The 19,180-nt window shown below is 51.7% G+C and overlaps 1 protein-coding gene across 1 annotated transcript in view; it reads left to right on the top strand.

The window, feature by feature from the left end:
* The window catches only part of ARHGEF18 (Rho/Rac guanine nucleotide exchange factor 18), a 124,618-nt gene that overhangs the window by 12,733 nt on the left and 92,705 nt on the right, over positions 1-19,180 (top strand). The window contains exons 2-9 of the mRNA XM_031659062.1: positions 1,613-1,737; positions 11,939-12,198; positions 14,320-14,469; positions 14,546-14,561; positions 15,232-15,346; positions 16,990-17,047; positions 17,592-17,636; positions 19,082-19,159. Of these exons, the coding sequence (XP_031514922.1) occupies positions 1,613-1,737; positions 11,939-12,198; positions 14,320-14,469; positions 14,546-14,561; positions 15,232-15,346; positions 16,990-17,047; positions 17,592-17,636; positions 19,082-19,159 (847 nt within the window). The remainder of the gene's footprint in view (positions 1-1,612; positions 1,738-11,938; positions 12,199-14,319; positions 14,470-14,545; positions 14,562-15,231; positions 15,347-16,989; positions 17,048-17,591; positions 17,637-19,081; positions 19,160-19,180) is intronic.

Genomic DNA, 19,180 nt, shown 5'->3' with positions numbered 1-19,180 from the left:
AGACCAGCCTGGCCAACATGGTGAAACCCCATCTCTACTAAAAATAAAAATACCAAAATTAGCTGGGCTTGGCAGCGTGCACCTGCAATCCCAGCTACTTGGCAGGCTGAGGCAGGAGAATTGCTTGAGCCGGGAGGCAGAGGTTGCAGTGAGCCAAGATTACTCCATTGCACTCCAGCCTGGGTGACAGAGCAACACTCCATCTCAAAAAGAAAGAAAAGAGAAGAAAAGAAAATAAAAGAAAGAAAGAGAAAGAAATGAAGCACTGCCATACACCACATTATAGACAAACCTCAAAAATATGTAAAGTCAAAGCAGCAAGTCACAAGAGACCACATAGTCTATCATTCCATTTATGTGAAATGTTCAGGGGGCAAGGGACATGGATTAGAATTTGTCATTGCTTTGGGACTGAGCATCTTGGAGCTTATCCATTTCCATCTGCAGGTGGGTCCTGGGGCATGTGGCTCCTGGGGGGCCCAACTCCCTGCTCTCTGCTTCTCACTCCCCACCAAAAGAAGAGGCAGCCTCAATTCCACTATGAGAGAGAGACTCTCCTACAAATGTGGGCATTGTGGGCATTAGGGCTGGGCACAGTGGCTCACACCTGTAATCCTAGCACTTTGAGAGGCTGAGTTGGGAGGATCACTTGAGCTCAGGAGTTTGAGACCAACCTGGGCAACATAGTGAGACCTCATCTCTAATAGAAAAAAGAGGAAAAAATAAGCTTATTTTTCAAAGTAGTTTTTAATTAAAAAAAAGAAGAAGAAGAAAGCTAGGTGCCTTGACTCACACCTGTAATCCCAACACTTTGGGAGGTTGAGGGGGGCAGATCACCTGAGGTCAGGAGTTCAAGACCAGCCTGAAAACATGGTGAAACCCCGACGCTACTAGAAGTACAAAATTAGCCAGGCACAGTGGTGTGCACCTGTAATCCCAGCTACTCAGGAGACTGAGGCAGGATAATGGCTTGAACTCGGGAGGCGGAGGTTTTGGTGAGCCAAGATCATGCCATTGCACCCCAGCTTGGGGGCGTCACAGCAAGACTCTGTTGAAGAAGAAGAGGAAGAAGAAGAAGAAGAGAAAGAGGGAGAGGAAGAAGAAGGAGGAGAAGGAGGAGGAGGAAGAGGAGGAGGAAGAAGAAGGAAGACGAAAGAAGAAGAAGAAGGGAGGAGGAGGAGGAGAGGGAAAAACAATGTGGGCATGGGCTACTTGCATTTGGTCTATGGGACCATTAGCATCATTGATCGACTGAAGGCTTTTTGCTAGAGCAGGCATGACAAATTGATTTCATACATAAGCCAACTGGGATCACCTGGTAATGACTACTGGAACCGGTGTGTTGGGAAGAATCCTGAGGGGGCAAATGGCTAAGCAGGAAATTGCCTCGTGATTGACTAGCAATGTCCGTCATAGGCTTAGGATGGGGAAGAGGTGACACGTATGCTGGCTTCAAGATCATTGAGACCATCCTCCCACTCCCCTCATCAACTCATTTTATAGATGAGAAAACTGAGGTCCAGGGTGACCACCAACAGATGCAGAATCCAGGTCCTGGCTTCCTTAGCACTCCCAGCTTATCCCTGACACCTTGTCCCTCCTTTCTCCACAGGCTCTGAGCCCAAGTCATGTGTCCAGCCCTGTGACTCTGGAGCTGTGGCTTCGGCCACCAACAGCAGCAGTGGATCCTGGAAACCTGAGAACCCAGACTTCTTCTCTGCCATGGGGGATGATCAGGCAGGTGTCTGACTGCTGAAACGGGCAGGAGCTGATGACAACAGTGGCAGCAAGTACACTTTGTTTAGCACCTGTATTTTACCAGGCACTTTGTATATGTTATCTCAGGGAATCCTCATCCAAATTTACAAAGTCGTTATTATCCTGTTTTACACATGAGGAAACCAGAATCTGTTCTGAAATAAGAAGAGAGAGGAAAGGAGCAATGGAGGGATGAATGGATGGATGGATAGATGGGTGGGTAGATGGCTGGATAGATGGATGGATAGATGTAAGGAAAGAGGAAATCAAGGACAGATGAGTAGAAGGATGGATGGACAGGTGGATGGATGGGTACATGGATGAATAGAAGGGTGGTTAGGTAGATGAATGGATGATGGATGACTAGAAGGAAGAGAGGAAAGATGGGTAGAAGTGTGGGTGAATGGATAAATGGATGATGGGTGAATAAAAAGAAGAAAGCTAGACGGATAGATGGATGGGCCGATGGAAGGAAGGAGGATGGATGAATGGAAGAAGGAAAGAAGGAAGTATGGATGGATGGGTGGATTAAAGGAAGGAAGGAGGGATGGTGGATGAATGAAAGAGTAGAAAGGTGGGTGAATGGAAGGAAGGAAGAAAGATGAGAAGTATGGGTGGATGGATACATGAATGATTGATGAATAAAATGAAAGAAGGAAGGAAGATGGATGAAAGGAAGGAGGATGGATAAATGAAAGAATGAAGGAAGGATGGATGGATAATGGGTGAATGGATGGATGAGAAGAAGGGTGAGTGGAAGGAAGGAAGAAAGGAAGGAAGGAAGGAAGGAAGAGATAGATGGATGGGTTGATGGAAGGAAGGAGGATGGATAAAAGAAGGAAGGATGGATAAATAATGGGTGGGTGAATGGATGGATGAGTAGAAGTGTGAGAGGAAGGAAGGAAGGAAGGAAGAAAGGAAGGAAGGAAGGAAAGAAGGAAGGAAGGAAGATGGATGAAAGGAAGGAGGATGGATAAATGAAAGAATGGAGGAAAGATGGATGGATAATGGATGGGTGAATGGATAGATGAGAAGAAGGGTGAGTTGAAGGAAGGAAGGAAGGAAAGAAGGAAGGAAGGAAGGGAGGAAGGAAGGAAGGAAGGAAGGGAGGAAGGGAGGAAGGAAGGGAGGAAGGAGGAAGGAGGAGGGAGGGAGGGAGGGAAGGAAGGAAGGAAGGAAGGAAGGAAGGAAGGAAAGAAGGAAGCCAGGGTAGGTAGACAATACAGCCCAGAAAGGTAGACTGATTCAGCCGGAAATGGAAAGATGGTAGAAAGTGGACTGCCCAGCCCACGCCAGCCGTGCCTCAGACTTAAGCCACACACACTTGGGTGAAAATAGGGGCTTGTGGGGAGGCCAGCCCCAGGCTCAGCCCAAAGAAGTCCTTTGAAAGCTTGAGGTCCCTGGATGGAGTTGGGGCACAGTTAACATCAAGCCCTAATGGTGTGTGGCTAGCTGGGACTGAGGTCTTGGCAAAGGTCCTGGTGACAGCCTCCAGGCTGCTTCACGGAAGGTCTCCTGGGGTGGAAGATGTGGCATCTAGGAGGTGCACCCTTGAGAGGGCAGGGGCCGGGGAGAGGTCTCATGAACACAGTTCAGCTCCAGCTCCACCAGGGACCAAGACGGTCAGGTTGTGTGTGTTGGGTCTTCAGGAAGCAGACTCAGATGGAGCCGGGCTGAAATGGTCAAGCCTTTATACTCCCTTGTCAATCAACCATTGCCGATGGGCTGCCCAGGAAGGGGGCTGACAGCTGACAGTTCCTTCTCCCACAGCCTCTGGGGATCTCAGTGACTTTCCACAACATCCGCTGCACTAAGGAAAGAGGGTCTGTTATGGTTAAGCCATAAAGGGCAATTCATGTACCCACACTTGTCATTTTATGGAAGGGGACACTGAGGGGCTGGGCACGGTGGCTCACACCTGTCATCACAGCACTTTGGGAGGCCGAGGTGGGCAGATCACTTGAGGTCAGGAGTTTGAGACCAGCCTGGCCAACATGCCCAGCCTGGGCCAGCCTGAGCAATGGGGTAAAACCCTGTCTTTACTGAAAATAAAAAAATCAGCCAGGCATGGAGGTGTACACCTTTAGTCCCAGCTACTCAGGAGACTGAGGCAAGAGAATCGCTTGAACCCAGGAGGTGGGGATTGCAGTGAGCCAAGATCACACCATTGCACTCCAGCCTGGGTGACAGAATGAGGAAAAAACAAAAAGACATTGAGATGCAAGAAGTGAAGGAATTAGTCCAGATGTCATGGAAAGTCCCGGGTGAAGGATCACAGAACCAGGACTGGAGTTTAGCCCTGCGCCTTCCCTGGAATCTGAACCTCTTTGAAAGAGAACTGGCCGGGCGCGGTGGCTCAAGCCTGTAATCCCAGCACTTTGGGAGGCCGAGACGGGCGGATCACGAGGTCACAAGATCAAGACCATCCTGGCTAACACAGTGAAACCCCGTCTCTACTAAAAAATACAAAAAACTAGCCGGGCGAGGTGGCAGGCGCCTGTAGTCCCAGCTACTCGGGAGACTGAGGCAGGAGAATGGCGTGAACCCGGGAGGCGGAGCTTGCAGTGAGCTGAGATCCGGCCACTGCACTCCAGCCTGGGCGACAGAGCGAGACTCCGTCTCAAAAAAAAAAAAAGAAAGAGAACCATGGGATGCAGGCAGTTGGGTGGATGACACGGCAATGGGGGAACGGTGGGCTCTGGGGAAGCAGGGAGGCCTGTGAGGAGGCAGCAAGGTTGTGGCCCCACCCCCTGGCAAATCTGCCTCCTCTTCCTGAGTCTCTATTCTCATCATCCACTTGGTCACCAGAGCTGGAGGCCCGGGCACTTTCCTTGCCCCTCCCTCTCCCATCAGGCACCAAGTCCTGTGAATGGTGAACCCCAAGGACCCTCCATTTCTGTGCATTGCAGCCTCCTCCCACTTCCCTGGTGGTGGTCCCCATCATGGCTCCCCCACGTCATCTGCATGGGTGTCCTGGCTGGGCCACCTGCCTGCATCTTGGCCCCATCCAAGCCCATCTCTGCTCTGCAAGCTTAATACATTTTTTTTTTTTTTTTTTTTTTTTTGAGACAGGGTCTCACTCCATCACCCAGGCTGGAGTGCAGTGGCACAATCTCGGCTCACTGCAACCTCCACCTCCCGGGTTCAAGAGATTCTTGTGCCTCAGCCTCCTGAGTAGCTGGGATTACGGGCATGCACCACCATGTCCAGCTAATTTATGTATATTTAGTAGAGATGGGGTTTTGCCATGTTGGCCAGGCTGGTCTCAAACTCCTGGATTCATGTGATCTGCCCGCCTCGGCCTCCCGAGGTGCTGGGATTACAGGCGTGAGCCACCGCGCCCAGCCAGCAAGCTGAATAATCTTTCTGAAGGCCAATCACTGCCCTCCCTACCACCACTGTTGGAAACTTCCAGATTAAATCTATGCTTTGGCCAACCAGACTCGTGTTCCCCAACTGTCCACACCTCCAGCCATAGGAACACTGGCCAGTTGCTTAAAGGCGCCATGAGCTCTCCAGCCTGCAGACTTCTAGACGTCCTGTTCTTTCACTGCCTGGAATATGCTTACCTGCAGTATCTGCCTAGCCAGCCCCTACTCAGTCCTCAGACTTTCACTTGCTGCCATTTCCTCCAGAAAGACCTCCCTGATACTCTTTGGACAGCGTAATCTGTTCCCCCGCAGATCTTCCCCAGCCTGCTGGCTGGAACCTTCTAGCATTCTTGATTATAATGGTTGGGCTTAATCGTCTATCTTCTCCAATTCGCTCCGTGAGGACAGTGGAGACCGTGTGATTCGATTTGGGGCTATCAGAGGCTTGCTCAGAGGAAGGGTCCTGACTCCTGAAATTTATTTATTTTATGTAATTTAATTATTTATTTGTAGAGATGGGGTCTTGCCCTGTCACCCAGGTTGGAGTGCAGTGGTGTGATCATAGCTCACAGCAACCTCTGCCTCCTGATCTCAAGCAATCCTCTCACCTCAGTTTCCAGAGTAGCTGGGACTACAGGTGCACGCCACCACATCCGGCTTGTTTGTTTGTTTTTTGAGACGGAGTCTCGCTCTGTCGCCCAGGCTGGAGTGCAGTGGTGCGATCTCAGCTCACTGCAAGCTCCGCCTCCCGGGTTCACGCCATTCTCCTGCCTCAGCCTTCCGAGTAGCTGGGACTACAGGCGCCCGCCACCTCGCCCGGCTAATTTTTTTTTATTTTCAGTAGAGACAGGGTTTCACCGTGTTAGCCAGAATGGTCTCGATCTCCTGAGCTTGTGATCTGCCCACCCCAGCCTCCCAAAGTGCTGGGATTACAGGCGTGAGACACTGTACCCGGCCTTTCTTTTTTTTTTTAAAGATGGGATCTCGCTATGTTGCCCAGGCTGGTCTCAAACCCCTAGCCTCAAATGATCCTCCTACTTTGACCTCCCAAAGCACTGGGATTACAGGTGTGAGCCACGGCCCTGGCCCCCGACTCATGACATTTAAAAACAGCAATGTATTATTCCATTGGCCAAGGGCTTGCAATGCCCAAACATCTCATTTCATCTGCACAACCCAATCCTACAAGTAGGTGGCAGTATGCCCATTTTAGAGATGGAAAAAACTGAGGCTCAAAGAGCTTCAGGTACTTGACCCAGGTCATGCTTAGCTAACAACAGCTACCATAGCAGGATGCAAACCTTGACTGAGGTCTTTCTACCCAATGACCATTTGAAAACCATCTGCCCTGCGAGGCACGGTGGCTCATGTCTGTAATTCCAGCACTTTGGGAGGCTGAGGTGGGAGGGTCACGTTAGCCCAGGATTTCAAGACCAGCCTGGGCAACATAACAAGACCCTGTCTCTACAAAAAATAAAAAAAAAATTAGCTGAAGCCGGGCATGGTGGCTCACGCCTGTAATCCCAACACTTTGGGACGCTGAGGCAGGCAGATCACCTAAGGTCAGGAGTTCGAGACCAGCCTGGCCAACGTGGTGAAACCTGTCTCTACTAAAAATACAAAATTTAGCCAGGTGTGGTGGTGGGTGCCTGTAGTCCCAGCTACTTGGAAGGCTGAGGCAAGAGAATCACTTGAACCCGGGAGGCAGAGGTTGCAGTGAGCCGAAATCGCACCATTGCACTCCAGCCTAGGCAAGAAGAGCGAAACTCTATTAAAAAAAAGACCGGGTGCGGTGGCTCAAGCCTGTAATCCCAGCACTTTGGGAGGCCGAGATGGGCAGATCACGAGGTCAGAAGATCGAGACCATCCTGGCTAACACGGTGAAACCCTGTCTCTACTAAAAAATACAAAAAACTAGCCGGGCGTGGTGGCGGTGCCTGTAGTCCCAGCTACTCCGGAGGCTGAGGCAGGAGAACGGCATAAACCCAGGAGGCGGAGCTTGCAGTGAGCTGAGTTCCAGCCACTGCACTCCAGCCTGGGCAACAGAGCGAGACTCCGTCTCCAAAAAAAAAAAAAAATATATATATATATATATATATATATAAATTAGCTGGGCATGGTAGTGCACGCCTGTGGCCCCGACTACTCAGGAGGCTGAGGTAGGAGGATGCCTTGACCCCAGAAATTCCAGGCTGCAGTGAGCTGTGATGGCGCCAATGCACTCCAGCCTGGGTAACAGAGCAAGATCCTGTCAAAAAAATAAATAAATAAAAAAGAGAGAGGAAGGAAGGAAGGAAAGAAGGCAGGGAGGGAGGGAGGGAGGGAGGAAGGAAGGAAGGAAGAAGGAAGGAAGGGAAGGAGGGAGAGGAGAGGAGAGGGAAGGGGAGGGGAGAGTAAGGAAGGAAGGAAGGAGAGAGAGAGAAAGAAGGAAGGAAGGAAGGAGAGAAAGAAAAAGAAAGAAAGAAAGAAAGAAAGAGAAAGAAGGAAAGAAAGAAAGGCAGGCTATCTGCGCTATGATTTATGCCATTTTGTTTGAAATCAAGCCACTTTTTTACATGACAAAATGGGGACCAGGGACACATTATGCTTGAAGCTGCTTTGGTGTGTTATGTTTTTCCAATAGACAACAAGATCAATAGCTATTTACATTTTTAAGAGAAGCATTTATCCATGTACTACGAAAAACTGTGCGTGGTGAGCCCTTCTGAAGAGTGGGGAACCCTGGGCTGCTTCGCCTCTGGGTTTGACAGCGGATCCCATCCCCCAAGGCTCCCCCGGGTGTAGGGAACAGGAGCCTGGATTTATAGCACCCTCTCTGGGGTGTCAGGGCCAGCGGGGCAGCATACGATGTTTACTCAGATACCTGGAAGGACCCCCACTGGGCTGGTTCTCATCTTTTCTTGCCCAAGATATGTCAGAGCAAAGGTGCAAGCTCCAAAATAAAAGATGAGACACTCACTGTCTCCCTCCCTCAATGTACTTACCAGTGGGAGCTGGAACAGCCTGTACTGCCCGGCTCCCGACTCCCCGGCTCCACCCCCATCTCTGGCCTGGCTCCCACCTCTGCCTCCTCTGAGGGAGGCCAGATGCAGGAGAAAGAGGGAGGCTCAGCCAGGCCAAGAGGCTGTCCTGACATGTTTATATTTACAGGAGGATGAAAACCAGAGACACAAAAAAACCTTTGGGGGCAGAGACAGAAAAGACAGTAGGAGGTTGTCCAGGCACCGGGGGTAGGAATGGAGCCATTTGGGGGGTAAGTGGGGATTTGAAAGGAGGCTGCCACCCAAGTCACATGAGGGCCAGCCAGAGCTAGAGCTGTGGCTCCTTAGAAAGAGACTGAAAAAGAGGGACCCCGGTGATCAAAAGGCAGAGGGAGGAAGAGAAGGCAGAGGAGGAGTCAGCAGGGAGGTGGGAGGGAAACGAGGATGGTGGCCACAAAGGAGAGATTCAGGAAGAAGGCAGGCTGTGGAAACAGTAGAGTGAGTCCTTAGGAAGCTAAACCTAAAATTAGCCAGGCACAGTGGCTCACGCCCATAATCCCAGCACTTTGGGAGGCCGAGGCGGGTGAATCATGAGGTTAGGAGTTCAGGAGAGCAGGCTGGCCAAGATGGTGAAACCCTGTCTCTACTAAAAATACAGGCCGGGTGCGGTGGCTCAAGCCTGTAATCCCAGCACTTTGGGAGGCCGAGACGGGTGGATCACGAGGTCAGGAGATTGAGACCATCCTGGCGAACATGGTGAAACCCCATCTCTACTTAAAAAATACAAAAAACTAGCCGGGCGAGGTGGCGGGCGCCTGTAGTCCCAGCTACTCCGGAGGCTGAGGCAGGAGAATGGCGTGAACCCAGGAGGCGGAGCTTGCAGTGAGCTGAGATCCGGCCACTGCACTCCAGCCTGGGCGACAGAGCGAGACTCCATCTCAAAAACAAAACAAAACAAAAAAAACAAACAAACAAACAAACAAATTAGCCTGGTATGGTTGCAGGCGCCTGTTATTCCAGCTACTCGGGAGGCTGAGGCAGTAGAATTGTTTGAACCCGGGAGGCAGAGATTGCAGTGAGCTGAGATAGCGCCGTTGCACTCCAGCCTGGGCGACAGGGTGAGACTGCATCTCAAAAAAATAAAAATAAAATAAAAAAAGAAAGTTAAACCTAAAATTGCCACGCAATTGTGCCACTGAACTCCAGCCTAGGTGACAGAGCGAGAGGCTGTCTCAAAAAATAAAATAAAAGAGTTTGGGCGCAGTGGCTCACACCTGTCATCCCAGCACTTTGGGAGGCCGAGTGGGAGAGGATCACCTGAAATCAGGAATTTGAGACCAGCCTGGGCAACATGATGAAACCATGTCTCTACTGAAAATAGAAAAATCAGCCCGACGTGGTGGTGCACACCTGTATTTCCAACTACTCAGGAGGGTGAGGCACAAGAATCGTTTGAACCCAGGAGGCAGAGGTTGCAGTGAGCCGAGATGGTGCCACTGCACTCCAGCCTGGGTGACAGAGCAAGACTCTGTCTCAAATAATAACAATAATAATAATAATAAACCACACAATCCAGCAATTCCACTTCTGGATATCTTCCCAGAAGAACTGAGAGCAAGGACTCACCGATATTCGCACACTGATGTTGATAGCAGCGTTATTCACAAGAGCCAATAGATAGAAAGAGCCCAGGTGTCCGTTGATGGATGGATGAATAAATGCGATGTGATCCATTCACACGATGGAATACAAGTCAACCTTAAAAAGGAAGGAAATTCTGACACATGCTGCAATGTGGAGGAACCGTGAGGATGCTGTGCTCGGTGAAATAAACCAGACACAAAAGGACAAATACTGCCTGATTCCCCTCGTAGGAGGTCTCTGGACTCGTCGGGTTCAAGATTTACCACCCCCGGCTTTTTTTTTTTTTTTTTGGAGACAGGGTCTTTCTTTGTCACCCAGGCTAGAGTGCGGTAGTATGATCACAGCTCACTGCAGCTTCGACCTCCAGGATCAAGTGATTCTCCCACCTCAGACTCCCAAGTAGCTGGGACTATAGGAGCCTGCCACCATGCCCAGCTCAATTTAAATTTTTTTTTTTGTAGAGATAGGGTCTTGTTGTGTTGTCCAGGCTGGTCTCAAACTCCTGGGCTCAAGCGATCCTCCCAGATTGCTGGGATTCCAAGGCATGAGCCACCACGCCAGGCCTGGTCAGATTCATGGAGACAGAAAGTAGAAGGGTGGGTGCCAGGGGCTGGGGAGGGAAATGAGGAGCGAGTGTTTCATGGGAACAAAATTTTAGTTTGGGAAGATGAGAAAGTTCTGGAGATACATGGAGGTGGTGGTTGCACAGCAATGAGAATGTGCTTAATGATGCTGAACTGGGCACTTAAAAATGGTTAAGAGATGGGCCCGGGAACGGTGGCTCCCGCCTGTAATCCCAACACTGGGAGGCTGAGGCAGGCAGATCACCTGAAGTCAGGAGTTCAAGACCATCCTGGCCAACATCGTGAAGCCCTGTCTCTACTAAAAAATATATATAAAAATTATCCAGAAGCAGTGGCACATGCCTGTAATCCCAGCACCTCGGGAGGCCGAGGCAGGCGAATCCCCTGAGGTCAGGAGTTCGAGACCAGCCCGGCCAACATGGTGAAACCCCATCTCTACTGAAAATACAAAAATTAGCTGGGCATAATGGAGGGTGCCTGTAATCCCAGCTTCTCAGGAGGCTGAGGCAGAAGAATCGCTTCAACCCGGGAGGTGGAGGTTGCAGTGAGCCGAGATCGTGCCACTATACTCCAGCCTAGGCGACAAAGCAAGACTCCATCTCAAAAAAAAAAAAAAAGGTTAAGATGATAAATTTTATGTGATGTGTATTTCACTGCAATAAAAAGAAGGGAGTGGCCAAATCTATAAAGACATCAACATGGGTGGTTCAGGTAAAAGGGCAAACCCTGCGTAGCTCCTCCTTGCTCATCCCAAGACAGGTGTGGACACAGACCCCCTGCCTCCTGCTGGCCAAGATGTGCAGCTGACAAATTGAGAGCATCCACCAAGGGCTGCCTGAGATCACATGGATATCAGCCGAATATCAGCACTGGCCTCACATGGAACCATGGGGGAAGCCTACCCACCCACCTACCCACCAAATCCTGTGTGCAGACAGTCCTAACAAAGGCCTGAAAAAGGACAATTCCTGTCCTCCAGATCCTGACAGCCCAGAGGAGGGGCATCTTACCAACCTTGAGGAGTCAGGAAAGCAACCTGGAGGGCATGCCCAAGCTGGGTTTTGACGGATGCATAGGAGTTCACCAGACAGACTCAGGATGGGCCGGGTGGGAGAGGAGGTTTTGCAAGGAGAAGAAAAGGTAGGTGCCCTGGCTGGACAGAATGACAAATAGAATGACTGGGAGGAGAAGAGGGAAGTGAAGGACAAAAGAAGGGAAGGAAAAAGAAATAGGAACAGGAGCAGGAACTGTACCAAAAAAAAAAAACCAACCAAAAAAAAAAAAAAAAGATAATCAGATGGAAACTCAGTGACGAGAAGTACTTTGCCAAGGCTAGAAGTAGGGGAATTTGGCATGGAACACCAGACTTCTGGTCCTTTTGTGGGGGTGAGGTCTTGAAGGTCCAGGTTAGACAGGACACTGGGGGATACTCCCTCCCATTCCATCCCACTCGCTGTGAGAAGGGCACTGAACCCAGGATGGACAGGTTGGGGACAGGCAGGGTCTGAATGTTGGGAGCAGGGACCTTGTGGTCAAGAGACCCCAGGCTCTGCTGCCCCTTGGTGAACACCTTCTCTCTCCTCACCCTCCCAACCTACAGGAGGATGATTTTCCCAGGCGGCTCAGCGAGAGTGCAGAGGACCTCAGCCTGGATTTGGGGGCCCTTCAGGGCAGCGAGTATCTGCAGGACCTGGGCCTTGGGGCCCCTTCCCACAGCCAGCCTGGGGAGACCCCAGACAGCCGCGCCTCCAGTGAAGAACCAGGAAGGGATTCTCTTTTCTCCAACTTGGCGGGGTCCCAGGACCTGTCAAGGCGGCGCAGCTGGGAAAGGTCGCGGAGCTGCTCAGAGAGCTGGCGGAGGTCAGTTCCCCACTGCTGCCTGCCTCCCACAATGCACCTCCGGGACAGGGCAGGGGTCCAGAAGGCCAGAGCCAGGTCTTGAGACAAGCTGCCCCTTGCACCTGCCATGGTCCCCAAGCTTTTTGGCACCAGGGACCGGTTTCATGGAAGATAATTTTTCCATGGACCCAGGGGGAAAGGGGATACTTTCTGGATAATTCAAGCACATTCCATTTATCGTGCACTTTATTTCTATTATTATTACATTGTAATACATAATTAAATAATTATACAACTCATCATCATGTAGAATCAGTGGGAGCCCTGAGCTTGTTTTCCTGCACTAACTGGTCCATTTTGGGGGTGATGGGATCATCAGGCATTAGATTCTCTCTTTTTTTTTTGAGATGGAGTCTCACTACATTGCCCAGGCTAGAGTGCAGTGGCGTGATCTCGGTTCACTGCAATCTCCACCTCCCGGGTCCAAGCGATTCTCCTGCCTCAGTCTCCTGAGTAGCTGGGATTACAGGCATGCACCACCACACCAGGCTAATTTTTGTATTTTTAGTAGAGATGCGGTTTCACCGTGTTGGTCAGGCTGGTCTCGAACTCCTGACCTCATGATCCACCTGCCTTGGCCTCCCAAAGTGCTGGGATTACAGGTGTGAGCCACTGCGCCTGGCCGTCCATGACCTTTTAGCCTGGGCGACAGGGTAAGACTCCGTCTCAAATAAATAAATAAATAAATAAATAAATGGTCACGGACCAGTACCTACCAGTCTGTGGCTCAGGGGTTGGGGATCCCTGCTGTAGGGACATGAGGGGCATCTGCACCATCAGAGGCAGCCCAAAAAACTTGCACGTGAGGCCGGGCACAGTGGCTCACACCTGTAATCCCAGCACCTTGGGAGGCCAAGGCGGGTGGATCACCTGAGGTCAGGAGTTCAAGACCAGCCTGGCCAACGTGGCAAAACCCCCTGTCTACTAGAAATACAAAAGTTACTAGCTGGCGTAGTGGGCACCTGTAGTCCAGCTGCTGGGAGGCTGGGGCCGAGAATCACGCCAGACCCAGGAACCAGAGACGTGAGCCAGGATTGTGCCACTTGCACTCCAGCCTGGGCGACAAGGGAGCAAGACTCTATCTAAAAACAGAAGAAAGAAAAAAAATGACTGCCACACACTGCAAGCACACACACTGCAAGCACACACAAAATCAATCACCCACACTGCTGAAATTACAGCCATACTCAGCCCCATCAGACCCATGCATATAAGCACAAATGTGATCTGCATCCATGCACTTATGATCAAACCCGAGATGTGGTCTGCAGACACCCCACAGTAGCAGCACCAAATGAAGTGGGAGGCTCCTGGCCACCCTAACCTGTGTCTCTCAGCCCTTCAAGTCATCCCAGGCTAGAAATTCAGGCGGGTGCAGTGGCCTGTAATCCCAGGACTTTGGGAAGCTTGAAGTCAGGAATCACTTGAGATTCAGGAGTTTAAGACCAGCCTGGCAAAAAGCGTGGTGACTGTCTCTACTAAAAAGCGTAAAATTAGCTGGGTATAGTGGTGCATGCCTGAAATCCCACTGCTTGGGAGGCTGAGGCAGGAGAATCCACTTGAACCTGGGAATGGAGGATTTGCGAGCCGGTGTGCCACTGTGCTCCAGCCTGGGTGACAGGTGAGACTCTGTCTCAAAAGAAAGAAAGAAGGAAAGAAGAAGACGGCGCGGCGGCGCGGCGCGCGCGCGCAATTATGGTCATCAAACCAATCTTTCCTCCCGGAGAACCAGAATAAGATGGATCTGAGTCAGAATCAGGACATCATCTTCAGGTCGGCTCATCATCGACAAAGTCATGGCCAGATCTCCGGCTCAGGAATCAGTATCTTTTGCGGGCTCAGAATAGAACTCAGTAAAACCGGATCAATGGTGAAAGAACCAGTGTGATAGGGGCCAAGCGTGGCTCTTTGGCTGTTTCAGTGGCACCATCTCTACCATGCCAAGTTCTCTCCTGTTGGGAATGGGCCTCACTTGACACTTGCCTGCATCACTGGGAAGGGCACATACACTCAGAACCTGGGACAAGGGCAGGCAGTGGTGAGACTACTTGAAGGCCTGACACCTATCTTTCTCCTCTTCAGGCTCAGCCTCGATGCCTCGGCTGTGGATGAGGAGCCCTATCTCCCTCGAACACTGGCCAGCCTCGCTTTGAACCTGCCGGGAGGAGGGCTGAAGACTTGGACTCAAGAGTGTCTGTCTGGTAGGACCCCCTGCAGAGGGAGGCAGGCAAAGTGGGTGTAACCTGCAGCTACCCCTGACAATAGCATATTTTTGGGTCCAGAAGCCAGTGCTATGGGTAGGAAGGAGAGAGTCGCCAGGGCTGGTGGTGTTTACCCACCATGGCGGGGTGGGGGGTGCTTATCTACGGCGTGGCCCGTGCCTCGGTAGTCTCTGGGTCCTAAGATTCCAGCCCAGGCCTGAAGGGTTTTCCCTGGGTAAGCATCTAGGGCAGGCTATGCATGGCCATGACTGCAACCCAAAGGCTGGAGACAAGCGGGTGGGGGATGTCTTATCTTGCAGTTTTAGCCGGGCTTGGAGGATCTTTGCCTGGAGTGTAGCCTGCAGCCGGAAGGCAGCTGTGTCTGTGGTTGGGGTAGGCAGCTAAGGAGAATTGTCTCTGACCTGAGATCCCAGCTCACACCTGAGGAATGCATGCTTGGAGTGGCTAGTGGCTGAGACATCTCTGGCTGTGATCACAAATGACCCTGGGGGAAATTTCTGGCCATTGTTAGAACCCGTGGCCCTGATACCTGGGGCTCCAGTTCATAGCTGGAGGCTCCTCGGCCAGGACTACATCTCTGTGACTGGGGAGGGGGTGGCTGAACCCATGCCCTATGGCCAGGGGGGAATGGCTGGAGGCTGAGGCTTGGATGAGTGTGTCACCCCGTTTCTGTGGAGGTGGCCCTGGCTGTGGGTGGGGACCCTCAACCTATGGAACCTGCCTGCCGTCCAGGCTGCCTTCCCAGCTTAGTGAGATGTTTAATTCCCTGCAGGAATGTGACAGCCCCAAGAAAAGAGTGAGGTCAAGGTCCGTTCCTGTGTCCTCCTATGAGATCCGCTCCCCGGAAATCTCTCCGGATTTGGAAGTGCCTGCTCCACCTGTTCAAGGTAGCCAGCCTGCGAGTTTCCTTCATTCAAACCAAGTCAGGGAAAGAGGAACCTAGCCAACATGGTGAAACCCTGTTGGGGTTTCATCCTTCATCCTGGAGAGTCCCCTTGATGGGGCTCCCAATGGGCCCCAGGGAACGGAAGGGAGCTGGCTTAGGGTCCCCTGGGCAGGGACTGGACAGAATGTTGGGGGAAGCCAGAGAGGGGAAGGGACCTCCAGCATCTGTCCCTCCTCCTCTCCCTGCAGCCCTCGAGCCAGTGTGAGATTGCCCCATTGCAATGACCTTGTCTCCGAGATTCTCTCTCTTCTCTCTCTGATTCTTTTTTTTTTTTTTTTTTTTTTTTGAGACAGAGTCTTGCTGTGTCACCCAGGCTGCAGTGCAGTGGTGCAATCTCAGCTCACTGCAACCTCTGCCTCCCGGGTTCAAACGATTCTCCTGCCTCAACCTCCCAAGTAGCTGGGACTACAAGCACCCGATACCACACCCGGCTAATTTTTGTATTTTTAGTAGACACAGGGTTTCGCCATGTTGGCCAGGCTGGTCTCAAAGTCCTGACCTCAAGTGATCGGCTCGCCTCAACCTCCCAAAGTGCTGGGATTACAGGCATGAACCACCGCGCCTGGCATTCTGTTTATCTCTTTCTTTATCTCTGAATTTTTATTGTGAGACCTTGCACCTCTCTGGCATCAGACAAACCTGGAGTCTAAACACATAACAAGTCTCTGAGCCTCTGTGGCTTCCTCTATTAGAAGAGGCGCGGCAGCTCACACCTGGAATCCCAGCGCTTTGGGAGGCCAAGGCAGGTGAATAGCTTGAGCCCAGGAGTATGAGGCCAGCCTGGGCAACATGGCAAAACCTTGTCTCTACTAAAAATATAAAAACAATTAGCTGGGCATGACGGTGTGCACCTGTAGTCCCAGCTACTGATACATCTCAGCCTCATCCCAGGCTGAGATGGGAGGATCGCTTAAACCCAGGAGGTCAAGGCTACAGTGAGCTCTGATGGCAGGACTGCACTCCACTCTGGGTGACAGGGTGAAACTGTCTCAAAAAAAAAAAAAGGCCTGGTGCGGTGGCTCATGCCTGTAATCCTAGCGCTTTGGGAGGCCGAGGCAGGTGGATCACATGAGATCAGGAGTTTGAGACCAGCCTGGCCAACATGGTGAAACCCGATCTCTACTAAAAATACAAGAATTAGCCGGGCATGGTGGTGCGTGCCTGTAATCCCAGCTAGAGGCTGAGGCAGGAGAATCTCTTGAACCCAGGAGGCAGAGGTTGCAGTGAGCCGAGATTGAGCCATTGCACTCCATCCAGGGTGACAGAGTGAGACTCTGTCTAAGGAAAAAAAGGGGAGGGGAAATAATAAGCGTTATCTCCTTAAGGCCACTTGGAGAGTCTGCTGAGCTCACACATGTAAAGCACTTAGTAGGGTGTAAGCACTCACGAGACACTGGGGACAGCTGCATTTGTCCCTGGCTCTCTGTCCTCTTCTCGTCTCTGTTCCCTGAGAGTACAGGCCTTGTCTGCATGGCCTCCAGTTCTGCAGGGGCTCAGGGTGGCATCCGGGAGGGCTCTGCTGGGCTGGTCCTGTCCCAGAACTCCTCACAACTGTGCTTCCTGGGATGGGGGGGCTTCTTCCAGGCCTGGAACCTCCAGTGCTGGAGTGCATGGAAAAAGACCACGTGGAACCAGATCACGTGTGAGTTTCTGCCTCGCAGTGGGGGAGGGACCACCAGGGAACAGACCGGAAAGTCAGGGCTGCGGGAGGATGGCTGCGGGAGGAGGGATGCGGGAGGAGGGCTGTGGGAGGAGGGCTGCGGGAGGAGGGCTGCCAGGGTGCAGCGTTGCTGGCCATAAGTGACCAGGGCCAGACACCGTCCCACTAGTCCCCCATAACCTCATCTTCTTTCTGACACCGTCCTTCTCCCGGCGGGAGAGGCCCAGGCCCCTCAGAAAGGTTCTCAGTGTAGCCTTGGGAGATAATTGTGGCTTTTTTTTTTCTTGTGAGACTTGGTCTCCCTCTGTCACCCAGGCTGGAGTGCAGTGGTACAATCTCGGCTCACTGCAGCCTCTGCCTCCCAGGTTCAAGCGATTTTCCTGCCTCAGCCTCCAGAGTAGCTGGCTTTGAGTAGGGTCTGCATCAGGACCTGAGGCCTGGTTGGGCAACCCCAGCTTGTCTCTGGGAGGGTGTCTGTCATCTGGAGCTAACGTGGGCTGTTCTAATCCCACCCCAACCCCCACAGGCTGATTGTCCAGCAGGTGCTTCAAGAACTTCGACAGTACCATGGGTAAGTGGGAATCGGGACAGGCATGAGGGGACAGACGTGGAGGAACAAAGAGGGAGACAAGAGTAGGAGACATGCAGGGGCGTGTACAGGTGTGGGAGACAGGGGTAGAGAAGACTGGGTGAGGGCTGGGCAAGGTGCCTCATGCCTGGAATCCTAGCACTTTGGGAAGCCGAGTCAGGAGTTCGAGACCAGCCTGGCACACATGGCAAAACCCTGTCTCTACTAAAAATACAAAGATTAGTCGGGCATAGTGGCGGGCACCTGTAATCCCAGCTACTTGGGAGGCTGAGGCAGGAGAATCGCTTGAACCCGGAAAGTGGAGGTTGCAGCGAGCCGAGATCGCGCCATTGTACTCCAGCCTGGGTGACACAGCGAGACTCTGACTTAAAAAAAAAAGAAAGAAGAAAGGGAAGGCTGCATTCAAGGGAAGAAAAATGAGGCAGGAGAGGAAGGAAGAGGCTAGAAGACAAGAGGTGGAGAGGGGGCAGGCTGCCCCAGCGCAGGGGGCCCTTGGAGCAAACAGGTAAAGGTGCCTCCTGCCTAAGACACTGCCATCTGTTACAAAATCCTCTTGTAGCCGGGTGCAGTGGCTCACACCACTGTAATCCCAACACTTTGGGAGGCCAAGGTGGGAGGATCATTTGGAGTCCAGGAGTTTGAGACCAGCTTGGGAAAAATAGTGAGACCCTGTTTCTACAAAAAAAAATTAAAAATTTGCTGGGTGAGGTGGCTCACGCCTGTAATCCCAGCAATTTGGGAGGCTGAGTTGGGAGGATTGTTTGAGCCCAGGAGTTTCAGACCAGCCTGGGCAACAGAGTGAGACTCTGTCTGTATAAATTTTTTTTGTTGTTGTTAGCTGGGCGTGGTGGCACATACCTGTAGTCCCAGCTACTCTAGGGGGTGTGGGGGTGTTGACGCAGGAGAATGGCTGAGTCCAAGCATTGAAGGCTGCCATGAGCCATGATTATGCCACTGCACACCAGCCTGAGCAACCAAGCCAAACCCTGTTTAAAAAAAAAATTGCATAAGATTTAAGTACTTGATTAAAAAAAAAAATTAAAAATTAGCCAGGCATATTGGCATATGTCTATAGTCCCAGCTACTCAGGAGACTGAGGCGGGAGGATCACTCAAGTCCCACAGGTCGAGGCTGCAGTGAGCTGTGATTGTACCACTACACTCCAGCCTGGGCAACAGAGCGAGACCCCATCTCTATTTAAAAAGAAAAAAAAATCTTCCTGCTAACACTGATTTTGTTCAGCCAAGACACATTACTGCCCTCTGCTGGAAAACCTGTCACAATGTCTCACACACAAGCCCAGAGTGTCAAGGACGGGTGGGCTCTTAGATGGGGTACCTGGTACCTGCCTGTACTTGGTAGCACTGGGGTAGGGGAGTGGGAGAGGAGGCTGCCGACCCAGGTATCTGTCCCCTCTGATCCTGCAGGGCCCGGCAGAGGGCTTGCATGTCACCCAGCTCCGGAGAAGCCCACTCGAACCTGACCTGGTTTGAATTCCTGTCGGAGTAAGTATACAGACCTGCTGC

Source organism: Papio anubis, chromosome 20 (genome assembly GCF_008728515.1).
Source record: "Papio anubis isolate 15944 chromosome 20, Panubis1.0, whole genome shotgun sequence".
In the NCBI taxonomy this organism is placed as follows: domain Eukaryota; kingdom Metazoa; phylum Chordata; class Mammalia; order Primates; family Cercopithecidae; genus Papio; species Papio anubis.
The sequence above is the reverse complement of the archived record's forward strand: the minus strand, read 5'-3'. Positions and strand labels throughout refer to the sequence as shown.